The sequence below is a fragment of the Fulmarus glacialis genome, unplaced genomic scaffold, assembly GCF_000690835.1.
Source record: "Fulmarus glacialis isolate BGI_N327 unplaced genomic scaffold, ASM69083v1 scaffold10470, whole genome shotgun sequence".
Taxonomy (NCBI): Eukaryota; Metazoa; Chordata; class Aves; order Procellariiformes; family Procellariidae; genus Fulmarus; species Fulmarus glacialis.
Window position 1 is genome coordinate 15,397 of NW_009185804.1, and position 15,140 is coordinate 30,536.

General features: G+C 39.3%; 1 protein-coding gene across 1 annotated transcript; it reads right to left on the minus strand.

Moving 5' to 3' along the window:
- Window positions 1–5,726: 5,726 nt before the first annotated feature.
- On the minus strand, window positions 5,727–13,221 carry DUSP3 (dual specificity phosphatase 3). The gene is made up of 3 exons (XM_009578530.1): window positions 13,199–13,221; window positions 10,161–10,387; window positions 5,727–6,611 (listed from the first exon to the last, which is right to left on the minus strand). The coding sequence occupies exons 1-3, from the start codon at window positions 13,219–13,221 to the stop codon at window positions 6,406–6,408; spliced, it is 456 nt and encodes a 151-aa protein (XP_009576825.1). The 3' UTR covers window positions 5,727–6,405.
- Window positions 13,222–15,140: the final 1,919 nt, after the last annotated feature.

A 15,140-nucleotide genomic window follows, 5' to 3' on the forward strand; every position in this document is an offset into this window, starting at 1 on the left:
TCTTTAATACAGACTGTTGTCACATAATTTGCCTCAGATGTGCTGATTTCCTTTTTCCCTATAATCATCAGCAGCAGCACTGATTATCTTTCATTAATAACTGCCTCCTTTATTCAAAGCAGTTAATGATGGTCTCACAAATACAGGAAACCCAAACACTCAGCCATTGCAAATGTTTTCCAAGCATAATTTTTCTCACTTATGAGTAAGTCTATTTTTGGCTTAGAGCTACAGGTGAATCAATTCAACAGCAAGGGATACACAACTTCACACGGGCATCACAGGATTGCCCACCAAATAAAAAGGATTTTGAAGAAACGATAGATACCAGCTTGGAAAGCTGTGGAACCACCTTCCTTGCAGATTTTGGTTGGTTGGTTGGTTGGGGTTTGGTTTTTTTTTCCTTCAAAGAACAGGCTAGACTACCATGATTAAGTTATACTTGAAATTGTGTACAATGATCTCAAGCTCTGCTTTCAGGCCTTACAATACAGCTATTTTTTCTTTTCTTTGGAAATACTGACGTGATCTTTTAATGGCCCTCAAATGAATAAAATGGTGTGGGGTTTTGTTTTGGTGTTTTAGTTTGATTTGGTGTGTTGTTGTTTTTTTTTTTTTTTAAACTGAACAAGTCAGGAAGGATGACCAGGAACTAAAAAAGATTTTTAACTTGGTATTATTTTTGTCAGATAGGAATACCACCTTGTAGTGGTATTCACCAGTAGTGACCTTATCCAAAGTGAGATCACAGCTTGTGGCACAATGGAGTACAGCTGAAAGGCAGAAGAGGAGAGCAGAAGAAAACTGAGTACTGGTAATCATTGAACCATTGCTACCTATTCACTCCCCTATTTAAATGCCTTCAGAATTGTATCTATTTATCGAAGCTCAGTTTCTATTAATTTCTTTTCATTTAATGTCTGCCTAGAGAATATTTCCAAAAGCTATCAGTGTAGGCCTACTACAGAGAACCACATTTACAGTAATCAATTTTCACATAAAACATAAAAATTTTCTTGATGTAGCTTCTCTAAGTACTTAAACAATCCCCTCTGTTAACTGTCTTAATGTTTATCTGTATTACCCACTGAGAGAAATAATACCAAAAAGTCTATGGAAGTAAAAATCAGAAGCTATGTTTAGCTTCTCGCTTAAAACTTCTTGTCCACAAGCTAGGAGGGCAGCCTACTACAGGCAAGAAAAGAATCCAAATCCCATAGACGTTCAGATTCCTTAACTACAAAAACATTCTTCCACATCCTGTAGCTGTTTGCCTGCTCACAGTACTTTCTGCAACAAAGCAGACATGGTTTGGGCTGCAGCCCCCCACAAACAATTGATTTTTGCACTGGGAAAAAAAAAAAAAAAGGACATATCAAGGACACTTTCAGAATGAACCCTCCCCCCCCCAGGGTGGAACTGAGTTTGGATCCTGTATATTCAGAACTGGGATGCTATTTTCGGAGCTGAAAAAACACCACCCTTAGCCATGTTAAGAAAGAATCAGACATATTAGGGAAGCAGGTACAAGGAGTAAATTGCATCATATACTTAGCCTGAATCCGTTGCTGCTTTCTGGACTCAGACTTCTGTCCTGATGTTCTTGGATTGCAACACTGTACTATGAAGGCAGGCACATATAAACCAGTTTCTGAAATCTGTTCTGTCACTTTAGCTTCTGGTGCTCACTATGCCCACACCTGGGCCAAGGGGTGTTCTGTTAGGTATCCAGGCCCTCAGATACATGTGTGCAATTTAAGCTTATCTGTGGACAATGGCTCATAATTCACACGCTGCCCAGGAATTCAGTTCCTGACATGTTCAAGAAGAACTTGTTTGCTTCTCAAACAGTTCTTTTTCTAAGACGCTGCTAAGCCGCCCTTGCCCAAGCAACTTTTATCTGTCTCATAAGAATTTTGCTGAGTCACATGCTACCTTGTGAAAGTATCAGTCTGAATGCTATGATGTGATCTCCTTCAAGTAGCCAAGAATAAATGGAATCTTAGTATTCTCCCACCAGAGACCAGCAAATGCACTAATAAATCATTCTGGTGGCTTGCCTTTTTCAGTGATAAGACAAGAAAGAATACATTAGATTTACACAATAGCATTGTTCAGGGATGGAATGATGACTATCTAGTGAAGAATAACAAGCCTACAGCTCCATCTGGTGAGTCAGCTAGCCAGCGACCTTGGCATACTGGAATTGAAATAATAAAAAAAACCCCAACACTTAACTGAATTACTCACACAATCTGCATTTCCAGGATTTATTTGCAGAATAGAAGAAATGAATAGGACACTAATTCTCACGAACAAGTCCTTAGAAGATACCTCTCAGGCCTGTGCTATTTTCAGTTTTACTCATTGGCGAAGCCCAGAAAATAATTTTAGAAGAAACCTCTGTGCTATACTAAGCGAGATTCCATTAGATAGTCCTTGTATGCTGAAAACATTATAGTAAACTAGCAGAACTAATTTAAAAAAAGAAGGGAAAAAATACTGCTTCTGGTTCTAGCATCAGAGATTTAATTAGTTCTGGACAACAGAAGATGGCTCAATGAAAATATTTAAATTATTAAAACAAATATTGCAGATACCCTTTCTGCTGTTCTTCTTTGCTCAGCAGGAGGAAGATATATTTGACACGTTTGTTTTTCAACTCAGAGAGCATGTAGTGTTCTTATACACAGTGCTTTTCATCTTCAAAGCCTTTTATGAAGATTAATTAATTCTCACATCACCAAGAGAAGTAAGCCAGGCATACTCATGGTGTAGGAGAAAAACATGTCCAATACTAACACGGGCTCAACATCCAAAAATGAATTACAATACAACATGTTGTGCCTGCTAGTCCTGCATTCGGATGCTGTTAATTCTAAGTTTGAAATAACTTCATGAAATGTTCACTTTTCAGCAGTGACATATTGCAACATTCTCTCATGAAGTATTTTCTGGCAGTACCTATGGTTCAGAGCAGCATGCTAGATACAACACTGTTCTCAGTTGCAGGACCAAAGGATGAAGAAAGCACTCAGAAAATGTTATTTTTGCTTTGACTCTTAATTTTTAGTTACAAACTTCTCTACTGTGCTTATGCAATGGCTGAGGAAGATTTAGTTCAGCATGAGTAGAAGGTGAATTTAGTTTTACATATATCGTCGTTTTATCTATCTGGACTTTCTTCTTTGTTCCTTGCTATAAAATGCTAATAGCTTCTCGCCTCTACTCTTCAATTTCACTAACTCTTAAGTGCAAAAAACCCAAGCTATTGCTTTTTCTTTCATTGTGCTGGATTTGACGTGGTAGATATCTTTGTTCTATGATAGATGCGTATTTTACAGAGACCCCATCTGTTCTCCACAAAATCTACGCAAAAGGTATCACACTGTATTCAGGATAAACATATTAATGTAAATCCAGATACACTATTTTAGCTATAACCAAGAGATTTCAACTCCAAAAATGTAGTGTTGCTATTTGCCACTAATAGTTGTTTTAAGAAATATCTCCCCCAATTAGCATGCTTGTAAGGAACATCTCACAGCAAAGGGCAGGCGTGCAGTAATTTCAGAAGAATAAAAAGGTGTATTTCTTCCAATACTTTCTCAATTTCATATTACATGAAAAGAAAGCTCTCATTCCTGTTTTTATACAATCTTTCCTTCTACAATCAGGAAGAGAAATTTAGAAGCATACAGCATATCATTATGGATTAGAGGCATACAAGCTCTTCTTGGCCAGCTAAAATAGGCAGAGGAATTTGCAACATTACTGTACTTAAAAAGCAAGATAAGACTAAAAGAGGAAGGGTATGATCCATTAATGGAGCAGTGATCTGACATTGCACAGCTAGAAATGGTTTCATTACTGAGTCACTCAAAATAGGATATACCATCTTAAAGCTCAATTTTTAAAATCAATTTATAGCATTGTTTTATTTATTCCTCTCCACTCTCATATTACAAAATGTTTGTTAAGTCAGTTTTGTTATACTGAGATAAATGGGCCAGAGTACCACTGAAGTTATCACTTGAAGTGTCCTATGAATTAAAAGAACATCTTCAATAGAAGAAAAAATTCCTGTATGTCTTGATTTGTCAGTATTTTTTTGATACTGACAAATACAAAAACATCACCATAAGGTAAACAGACTCAATTCTAATAAACAATTCTGTTTGTAGTCTGACAACTATTAGCCTTCTTACAATCTATGAGAGAGTAACAAAAATCTAATGCCTAATGGTTTCTTAACTCTTTAATGGACTGGAATTTTTGAGCTGTAGATAACAGGTCAAAGACAAAGTGCATGCACATGAATCTCTGTTGCGTGTGTTTTTTTCTTGTAGTGCCGATAGGTATTATGAATACATGGTGTGAGAGGAGATAGAAAAAAAAAAATCTATCCCCATAGTAAAAATTTTAAAAGGATGATTTATAAGTAAGACTGCAGCATGAAAAAGTCAGTATAATAGAAAAGATAAGGCCCGTATTCCTATTCCCCAAGCTACACAGCATGAAATCAGTAACTAGGAATTTTGAAGAGGCAATTAATTTAATACTGATATAATGGGAGAAAGGAAACAGATATGTAATTAGGTAATGAAATTGATTACTGCATGTTATTACTGAACCATCCTGATTCAAAGCAAGCACTAAATACTGACTGACTGTAGGGAGGTGAAAGGAAACACTATGTAGAGTGTTCGCCAGTTGTCCCTTTAAAGGACAAAAAAGAGAAACTCTGGAGTTTAATTTCAAGAAAGTTACCTAGCTATACAGAACTCCCCCCCCACCCCCCAAACCACACAACCCCAACAACTAGAAGTAAAACAATGTACGTCCTTTGTGATTTTTCATTAGTGAACTGAATATACATAACTAGATCTGGGCTTACATGTGCTACTAATACAACAGTGTTTCTGTTTAAAATAGTGTTAAGATTTTCAATCTAGAACTACATTAAAGCACAGATAAAAAGGGAACACATACATCTCAGTCACCATCCCTGGAAGTATTTAAAAGACGTGTAGATGAGGCGCTTAGGGACATGGTTTAGTGGGCATGGTGGTGTTGGGTTAACGGTTGGACTTGACGATCTTAGAGGTCTTTTCCAACCTTAATGATTCTATGATTCTATGATCTCAGGTTCTGTTAGCTTAACCAACAATTCCGAGTTTGCAGTGGGAGATCCTTTGCGTTAATACAGTGCTATAACTCACAGGTACACATTTACACACTAAGTTAGGCACATGGTAAACAAAGCTCCCTCTCCCAACATTGCAATGACTCATTTCATCTGTTCGTCAAACAGAATCAAGACATTATTTATTTTAATAGCAAGGAAATGTTTCCTATTCCATGTGGTACGTAACAATGCTCATTTCTATTTAATGATACCATGCAAGCAATCCAAGAAGTCAAGAGTGTACTTCTGCAAACTGCTTTGTAAGCATACCTGTGTTGCCCTACTGGAAGTAAATTGCGTATGTGCTCATTCCATTCTGCATTAATAAACAGCGATAGCAAAGAAAGGAGAGAGACACTGTAATTCAATACAAGCCTCGGGAGCCATTATATTCTGATACTTAGGACTTTATCATACATCCAGTACAAATGGATACTCCTAAATACAGACATCATTTCTTCCTTGCTCAAGTTTTTTCCTCAACATTTGCTCTTGATGGTTTTTTCTAGTACAATTTCAAAACAAAAAAAGAAGAGCATTTAATATCAGACTATTTCATGTCAATCACAACAGCAAGAGGTACAAATACTCTTGGAAATACAGTGTGCATCAAGATTGGGCTCTAAAAGGCTTTACTACCACACACTGTGTATTGGCATAAATCCACACTAAACGCAACACTGTATACAATTCATTTTGCAAGCGAGTGCATTTGTGCATTTGTATATATGCTTCTCCATTCCTTGAAGCTCCTACACTCAAACTTTAGGCACCTGTGTGCATGAAAAAGAAGCTTTAGAAAATACAGTACTTCAATTAAGAGTGTGTGAAGAGATGTGTTGGGGCTCTCAGAAAAGGGTGCTCTGGTGGGATACAAGACAAGTCTCAAATGAATCACACTCAATGTCAATGCAAACCACATATGCTACAGAGTCTGCAGGGGGCTCTGAAATACATGTGAAGAAAGCTGTTATGACTGGAGTTACCCCTCTAAAAACGCCTCTTTATTGCAACACGTCCGAACAGTGACACAATTTTGTGCCATCTTGAGAGACAGACCCAGAGTTTGAGAAAGATACTTGCACTAGACCAGAGCTGGAATTCTGTCTCGCTCACATTATGTGATTTAGCTTGGTGGTTGGGGTTTGGGAATCTAAAGCACCTAAGATGTCCTCTGATGGTTTGAGAAACTTCAAAAAATACTACGGTGCTCTGTTCTAGGGCTTCAGTTTGCCCTCCTTCACTAATTGCTCATTGAGCTGGCAAAGCTGCCTTAGAAAGCCATCATTGGGGCCAATCTCTCGCTTCTGCCGGACAGTGCTCAATGCAGACTTGACATCCATATTCTGGCGAAGCATGAGGTAGGCGATGACCAATGTAGGAGAACGGCTGTAGCCCTCACGGCAATGCACAAACACTTGTCCTGCAGGGAAGACAGGTCATAATTTGGGTTATACTGGAATATATGTTTGAAAAGCAACATGAAATAGCTAGGATATAAAGCCTAATAATATTAGTCCTTCAGCAGCTTGAGAAATGTAAATTCTGAATGCCACAGAAGACATGTAGAACTTGGAAGAAAGGTGCTATCACTCTGTTAGTAGCTACACAGTCTGTCATCAAGGATAATGCAGGAAAAAAATGGTTTTATATCAAACATTCACACTAAAACATATTTGCTACTATGTGTCTATTTACTACACTCCTCCAATCTTCTGTGGTTTAGAATAAGCCTTGCCCATGAAGATGACCAGGACCAAAGAGTACAAATAAATGATGCAAAGTTTAAAATATACTGAAGACGGAGAAATATGCTGTTTGTCATATATTGCATCTCTTCAAAGATATCCAGCCTTCTTGCTGCATTGCTGCCAATTCCTACGGTAAGTCCATGTTGGATCATACCTGGCTACTTCTCTGGCTATTCATGAAGCCACATTAACACTCAAGTAAATGAAACTGCTGACTGTGCAGCAACAAGAACCAGAAACATCTAACCACACCTATGCCAGCACCAATAAAATGCTTCCAGCTAACTGATTAGGGAACTCATTCTACATGTTTGTTGGGTTTGTATTGGGTTTGCGTGACAAAGTTTTGGTAGTGGCGGGGGGGAGGTAGAGTGGTGGCTTCTGTGAGAGGATTCCAGAAGCTTCCCCCATGTCCGATAGAGCCAATGCCAGCCAGCTCCAAGATGGACCTGCCACTGGCCAAAGCTGAGCCCATCAGCGACAGTGGTAGCGCCTCTGTGATAACACATTTAAGAAGGGGAAAAACCTGCTGCGTAACAGCAGCTGGGAGAGAGGAGGGAGAATTATGTGAGAGAAACAACTCTGCAGACACCAATGTCAGTAAAGAAGGAGCGGGAGGAGGTGCTCCAGGCACAGGAGCAGGGATTCCCCTACAGCCTGGGGTGAAGACCATGGTGAAGCAGGTGGTCCCCCTGCAGCCCATGGAGGTTAACGGTGGAGCGGATATCCACCTGCAGCCCGTGGAAGACCCCGTGCTGGAGGAGGCTGTGACCCCATGGGAAGTCCACGCTGGAGCAGTCTCCTGGCAGGACCCCGGCAGGACCCGTGGAGAGAGGAACCCACGCTGGAGCAGGTTTGCTGGCAGGACTTGTGACCCCATGGCGGACCCACGCTAGAGCAGTCTATTCCTGAAGGACTACACCCCATGGAAAGGACCCATGCTGGAGCAGTTCGTGAAGAATTGCAGCCCACGAGAAGGACCCATGCTGGAGAAGTTTGTGGAGGACAATCTCCCGTGGGTGGGACGCCACGCTGGAGCAGGGGAAGATCGTGAGGAGGAAGGAGCGGCAAAGACAACATGTGATGAACTGACTGCAATCCCCATTCCCCGTCCCCCTGTGCCACTCGGGGGGAGAAGGTAGAGAAAATCAGGAGTGAAGCTGAACCTGGGAAGAAGGGAGGGGTGGGGGGAAGGTGTTTTAAGATTTGTTTTTTTCTCATTATCCTACTCTGATTTGATTGGTAATAAATTAAATTAATTTCCCCAAGTCAAGTCGGGTTTGCCTGTGACGGTAATTGCCGAGTGATCTCCCTGTCCTTATCTCAAACCACGAACCTTTTGTTGTATTTTTCTCCCCCTATCCAGCTGAGGAGGGGAGTGATAGAGTGGCTTGGTGGGCACCTGGCGTCCAGCCAAGTTAATCCACCACATAGGTAAATCCTGTAGGTAGGTATCCAACAATAATAAAGCAGGCCACTGCTCCCTTTGAGAACTCTAATTCGATTTTATTGCTTTTCAGCTGCTTCCTCTTTGACCTGCTTTTCCAGACACAAAAATTTTCCCCTTCCCAAATGGGAGTATGGCCCCAGGCTACTCTCCAGAGTAAATTTTTTTCTGAGACAAGGGAACAGATGAACCATACACACACATTTTCATCATAACCACAACTTGCTTTGAACCATAGCAACAGATAGCCCGTTACCACATTTGCCTTGAGCTGCAGAGGCTTCTCACCTCAAGGCAAATCTCTAATCAGTAGCAAGTTAAACAGCTAAAACAATTCATTCTCAACATTTCTTGAGAGCCCGTAGCCATAAATCAGCAAGATTTAGAGATTCTTGATCATATATGTGGAAAAGAATTGACTTCCCCTCTGCAAATGATCAGAAGCAAAAGGGTTTCTAAGCCTTCTTCTGTTAAAGGCTGCCTTCCAGACCTTTAGTATACCACACCTGAACTTCATGCAAGTACAATGCTAAAATGAAATTGAAAGAAAATACTACTGCATCCCTCTTCACTTCACTGACCTTACTCTACACTTCAATGTCAAACAAAACTATCAAATTTCAGTGGCAAGTTAATCTTAAAACTGGCTCCAGCATCACCCAGCTACAAAGTTCCTTCCTTTCTTACCACAGAAAGAAAACAGTGGCAGGCATGGTAGACAGCTACTAAGACTGAATGAATCAGCAAATAGAACTGCTACTGTAAATTCAGATTGACTTTGCAACTGTTTAGATCAAACTGAATAGGGACAGTTGTGGCACAGCTGGCACTGTTAAACTCTTCTTTCCTACTGCAACCTGTTTCAGTGAGTCACAATGCCAACTGGAAGAGTCACGTTTCAATGATTAGAATTTTTCATACTCCACCAAACTGGAGGTAAAATTTCTTTCCATCTGTCAAAAGCATATCACAGCTCTAGTACCCCTTTTGCCCATGTCAGAGAAAGAACTTCTAGAATTGTGGGAGTTCTCATTCCTCCTTTTTCATGTTCAGTCATGAAGCAAGAAAGAAATTAAGCAGGTATAGAAGTAACTGGTATGCTGAAATAGTCAGACAACAACAAACACCATCTGGCCCACTGCCCTATGTCCTAGGATTTCTGCTCTGAGGAAACACACTGTAGAGAAATGTGGCAATCAACAACATTGCAAATATCATCTCCAGCCTTCCTGCAATCCTAGGGAATAATGTGGTAATCATCACATAAAATAATTTAATAACTTAATGTAATAAAAATTGTAAGGCCACAGTATCCTTACTGTACATTTGGAAAAAAAAACCCCTTATAGCACGTTGTGCGAGTACTCTTCAGCAATGCATTACTTGTATCACTTCTGCCTTTAATTTATAATTTCTACTGTCCTAAAACAACTGTTAGATCCTGATTTTTTTAAATTTTTTTTTCATGTGATTTACCACATCTTCCCAGAAAAGCAGTATTATAGGATGCAGCTGCTGTTTCACTTTTCAAAGTCACGCCTAAGTGACAGACTTCCATTTGCCATATACTGGAGACCTTCATGTATAGACAGAAGATTAAGATGTCTTATTGTGTATTCTGGTGTCTTTGATCCAGAACCTTGAACTGAATTCCTGACTTGGTTGTTAAGCTGATAATCTGAGCGAAGCACCATTTTAAACAGTAAAATAAATTGCTAAGAAACATATGCAGTGCACAGAAAACATGGTAGAAAGATATTTCAGTTTGCCTTACCATCCTTCTGGGAAAGTGCTTTCTCAATAAAATCAGCTGCCTCCTCAAAATAGCGACTGAGATTAAATTCTTGTGTATCGTTAGCTTTAATGCCATGGTATCTGATGCCTGTGCCTTCATAGAACTCTGCATTAGTGTTCACATGCATGAATGACTTCCCCTCTGCTGCATTCAGAACATGGGTTATCCCCAGACGCTGCAGCCTCATAATGTTCTTGGCTATGAACCTGTATGATAAAAAGTGGCAAGAAAATTATTAGAACTTGGTGAATCATCTCAGTATTTATGATGTCCCCAGAAGGTATTGATAACGAAAACCTTTCATTGTTCTGTTAATAGATGCTAAATATACTGTGCCCAGAAGTGAATTAGCTACAGATTATAAATTCACAGAAATATTTAGAGCCATGGTCACTACTTGTGCATGAGAGAACACGACTTTCTTAGCTGACAACTGAGCAGAGCACACGTGAAACTTAATCTGTTACACCCTACTATGGCATAAAATTCTGACCAAAGTAAGAAAATACTGGAGATAACAGAAAGCCCAGGATAGTCACTTCTAAGATTAACCATTATCTACATAAGATAATTTAAAACCCAGTTATAAAAAGCCTCTACTACAGCTACCAGTGTTGCAGGGCTAGGTAAGCAGTACTTGCTACTCTAGCAGACAGTCCAGACAAACAGACATTTTAGGGGGCAATTTTAACCACTATGAAAACAGCACTGGCTCCTTCTCAGGCCACAGGAAGATAGACAGTAACTATGAATAAATGTTCCTGCATCTTCAAAGGTCTCATCTGAAGACTCCTATGAAGTGTAGTCGTCTCTCCCTGTGCTATCATCTTAGAAGTAATGGAAAGATCTGGCAAGGCTATCCAAAGGCCCGCAATATAGCAATATAATTCAGTCTTTGCCACTCAATGTTTTCATCACAAGTATTGTAATTTTTAGTGTCTTAGTTGAAATCAATATGGAAAATGGAAAAGATGGAAAAGAATCTAGATGAGTGGTGTTTAAGATGCTTGAGTGCTTAAGAAAGCATTCAGTACTTTTAGGTCAGCTAAGCCCTTTCCAGCTCCTCAGTTCTATCAAATAATTGTAGCAAAACCACCTGCTTCCATCTTTAAGTGGCTAAAAGAGCACCCTACCCTATTAGTGAACAATTGAGCAGGATGATACATAATAATCATGCCTTTCAGGCTTGATGATGACAATGAATTAGATCCAGTAATAATGCCATCAGCTCTGATAAAAGTTCCAGGTTGTACAATGGCAAACAATCCATCTGCCTAGTAACACAACTGATTATGCACTTGTGCTCTGGAACGCAATCTATAGTAAAAGGAGATAACCATTAAACAATACAAGGAGACCACTGACTCCTTTTTGTCATAAACCCACTATTTTTCATTCCGAGTCTGATTATTTCTGATGTGAGTCCCAATATTTGCCTCACTCTCCTGGGAAGAAAAAAACCCGTATGTTCTATCACACCATGTGGTCTCCTAGTAAAACCTGAGCCCACTGGTCAACATTAGCAGAATGTGACAGAAGGCTTTAATTGAAAGAATACTCAGTTCCTGCACACTTTGTGAAAAGAGGTAGCCTGAACAGACATAAATCCCCTTATTGTTTTTAAACGCAGCTTTCACTATGTATCTAACTGGATGTGGAAACTGTCATGAATTGCAAATAGAAGGAGTCTTAATATGAAGCTGAGCTCCAGATAAGCATTTGTGCAGTATATTTTTGGACAAGTTTCTAAAAGATGGCAATGCACCTAAGGGTTTTGGCTGGACACTTAGCTATTCTAAAAAAGTTAAAATAAATACCCAAATTAGTTGGTTCATATCTATATGAATCTCTGAGTGCATTCACTCACAATTTTCACGTAATTCAAGGCTATATGAACATCTAGAGTGTTCCTTTTCTCCTAATGACTGTTCACCCCTTTAACTGTAGTGTAAGCAGATGAATCCTTATGCATGAGTGAAGCTTCTACATTTTCTGCTGTCTGTGCCAAACAATTATGGCAATGAGCCAAATATTTGTAAAGACTTCATTACCCAAACAAATGTTGACAGATTTTCCATCTGGCAGGACATCATCTCTGCCAGGGGATAAGCATCAGTGCCTGGGGAATTCTGCTTGCAACACAAAAGTAAATCTTACAGTGCAAGGCCAAACCAAAAAGTGTTAATTCAGCTGTGAGTTTCTATGCTTAGTGGGGTGAGTATACAGTTTAAGTAATAGTATATAGATCAGTATATATCTGATAGTGGTCCGGATCAATAGGAACTCATGTCCTGGAATCGTGTTGAATCTGGTAACACAGACTGGCTCCCTTGGACGCAAACTCATTCCCAGTGAATGATTTTTGCAGATTTTATAGATCATTTTCTTACACAGCTAGAGGTGAAAAAGAGAGTATTTATATGCCATTTTTTCTCCCTTTACAAACAGTCCTTGGATCTCTCCCATCCTTAACAGTTCATTCCAGCTGCATCATGTTCGATGTTGAAATGCTAGCTCCTCCAAATAGCAGAGAGATGCTAACATCAGCTTCTTCTATTTTCCTAAGAAAGATCACAGAATCTTGCCTAGTCTCAGTATGGAAGATTGAGAGTTCCTGTGAGTAACACTAGTAAGAAGTGTTTCTTTTGAACAGAAATGAACAATTTTACCAGCCACAAAACAGGTGTTAGAGAACCATGCATCAGCAACTAAGGGTACATGAGGCTATAAAGTATTGCCATATGGGATTATAAGCAAATAAACCAAGTCCTTAATGGCAAAAAATGCCAGCATATTAACACATTTTAATTTCCACTGTTATGTTCATGCAAAATTGTTTCCTCACCGCTTCTTCCCTTACACTTCCCTAAATTTTATATTAATTTTGGGAGAATGCCTTTCATACTCCTTATAACACACCTGCACTTCTAGCACATTAAGAACAAAGAATTGCTTCATGGTTACCCACACACATTAAAGCAGACAGAAAACTCAGATTGGGCATTCGTAACCAGAACCTTTTTACCAGTTCTGGAGACATGGCTTGAATTGTTACAGGCTTCCAATAGTCTGTGAAAAAAACCACAAACAGATTCCCCTTAGCTAACAGTTCAGAAAGCTAAGCCTGCTTGCTTTCTCGCAAAACACTGGTTTTGACAAGACATGGTTGCTCTGAATAAAACCCCTACCCTCCAGTGTGTTGACTGCTCCCCCCATTTTCGTGTCACCTGCAACCCCGATAAAGATGCGTTCTGTCCAGCTGTCCTGGTCGTTGATTAAGATGTTACACTGAAACACATCTTGACTTGTACAGAAATAGAAAATTAGTTGTACTTCTAGGGTATCCTGAATTCTTATTTTGTTATTGCTTGAAAAATATGTAATTGTGCTTGTCTGTCACCTATATAATAATTCTTGTTTTAGTGATATTACATTTTTACTCTTGTCTTCACAAATCTTGTCTAATCTTCTTAAGACGTTATAATATGTAATATGCAAAAACATTCTTTTCAAAATATTTTATTTTATCATTTTACCTCTGTGTTTTCATTAATTATGACTTTCATGTATTGCATGGAAGATCTAGAATTTTGGCTCTATCTGTAACCTGAAGTCATTTGACAGATAAATTTTTATTCTACACTATGACCCAATTTAATCTCATCTGCCTGAATGTCTCTGCGTTGTCATTTTTGTCTAAAGATGAGTTACTCATAAGGAGAGACAGCAGCACCCCTATGCAAAATATTCTAATAGGTTTCCAACAGAAGTTTCTGAATCTCACTCATACATTCCAATTTTTTCCTGTGTGTTCCTGTTCAAATTCTATTGCTTTTATGCCACACATTGGGATTCCAAACCCCCCAGGTTAAAACTCCACAGATGTGGCTACTCTGTGAATTCTTATTGTTATAAAATCTCTGCCACTTGTAGTCATAAATGTGGCCCTATATTGCAGAAAGGTTTGATCCATCCAAGTCAAAGCAGAGATTTGAATGTCAGACCAAATGACCGCATTATTTTGTTCTCCTGCTATACTGCCTTCCCGGACTTCCCTGTAGCCCAATGCAAAGTGCTTCGAACGACTCCTCGGTGATTCAGTAAGGAGATTTGTGCAACAAAGACCAAAACCAAGATAGGAGGTGAGCGCCAGCCAATCAGATGCACACTGCACCAAGACAGCTTCAAATATGAGATGTATTCCAAGCTCTGTGCAGATGCTAGAGCAGAACAAGCCAGGCTAATGAACTGCAAATACAGGCCCCAAACAAAGCTATGGCTTACATCTTGCACACAGCAAAAGCTTTATTGATGCCTTGCACACAGTTGGACCCACATATGCACAAAGCCTGAGAGGCTGAGTGCAAAGGAGGTTCACTTCCCCAGCAGTTCGTAGGAGGAGGAGTCAAGTCAGAAAAACAGATCTCTCTTCAGCCTTATCTTTACACAAGGAGAGTACAAAAGAGGGACATGTAGCCGGAAATGGCGTGAGAACAGATCTGCACGGTTTCAAATTCTTTCAGAATGACAACTAATACAGCAAATGCTACTTACAAATGCAGTATACCACAACCCCACTTGATACAAAAAAATCCTCTTAAGAATTAGTATTATTTCCAGTTTGAGAATATCAAAGTTTAGCCTGCAGTGACTGAATCTTAACAGACATTCATCCATCCAACTAGACCTCAGCATTATCTTAATTCTCTGTGGATGCTTCAAAGACATTATTGCCTACTACATCTTGATAAATTAAGTAGGTTGTCTGTTTCCACTGTGAAATACCTTTTTCAGTCCACAAAGTTATTTCTTACCTCTAGCTGTCCTCCACAATTTTTCAGCATGCTTTTAAAAACACTGACAGTAGAATTGCACGTTATCTGTTAGTCCAACTAACAGTTAAACTGTTCTTATGCTACAAACTGCACTGGTGCTCCAGATATTATTACATTAAAATTA

Bases quoted from the DNA above. Each gene is read 5' to 3' on its own strand.
- DUSP3 (XM_009578530.1), bottom strand. From the start codon at position 13,221: ATGTCTCCAGAACTGGTAAAAAG. The intron at 10,388-13,198 runs GTTCTGGTTACG...TTTATCATACAG, and splicing joins TCTCCAGAACTGGTAAAAAG to GTTCATAGCCAAGAACATTA. The intron at 6,612-10,160 runs GTAAGGCAAACT...TCTTCCCTGCAG, and splicing joins AGCACTTTCCCAGAAGGATG to GACAAGTGTTTGTGCATTGC.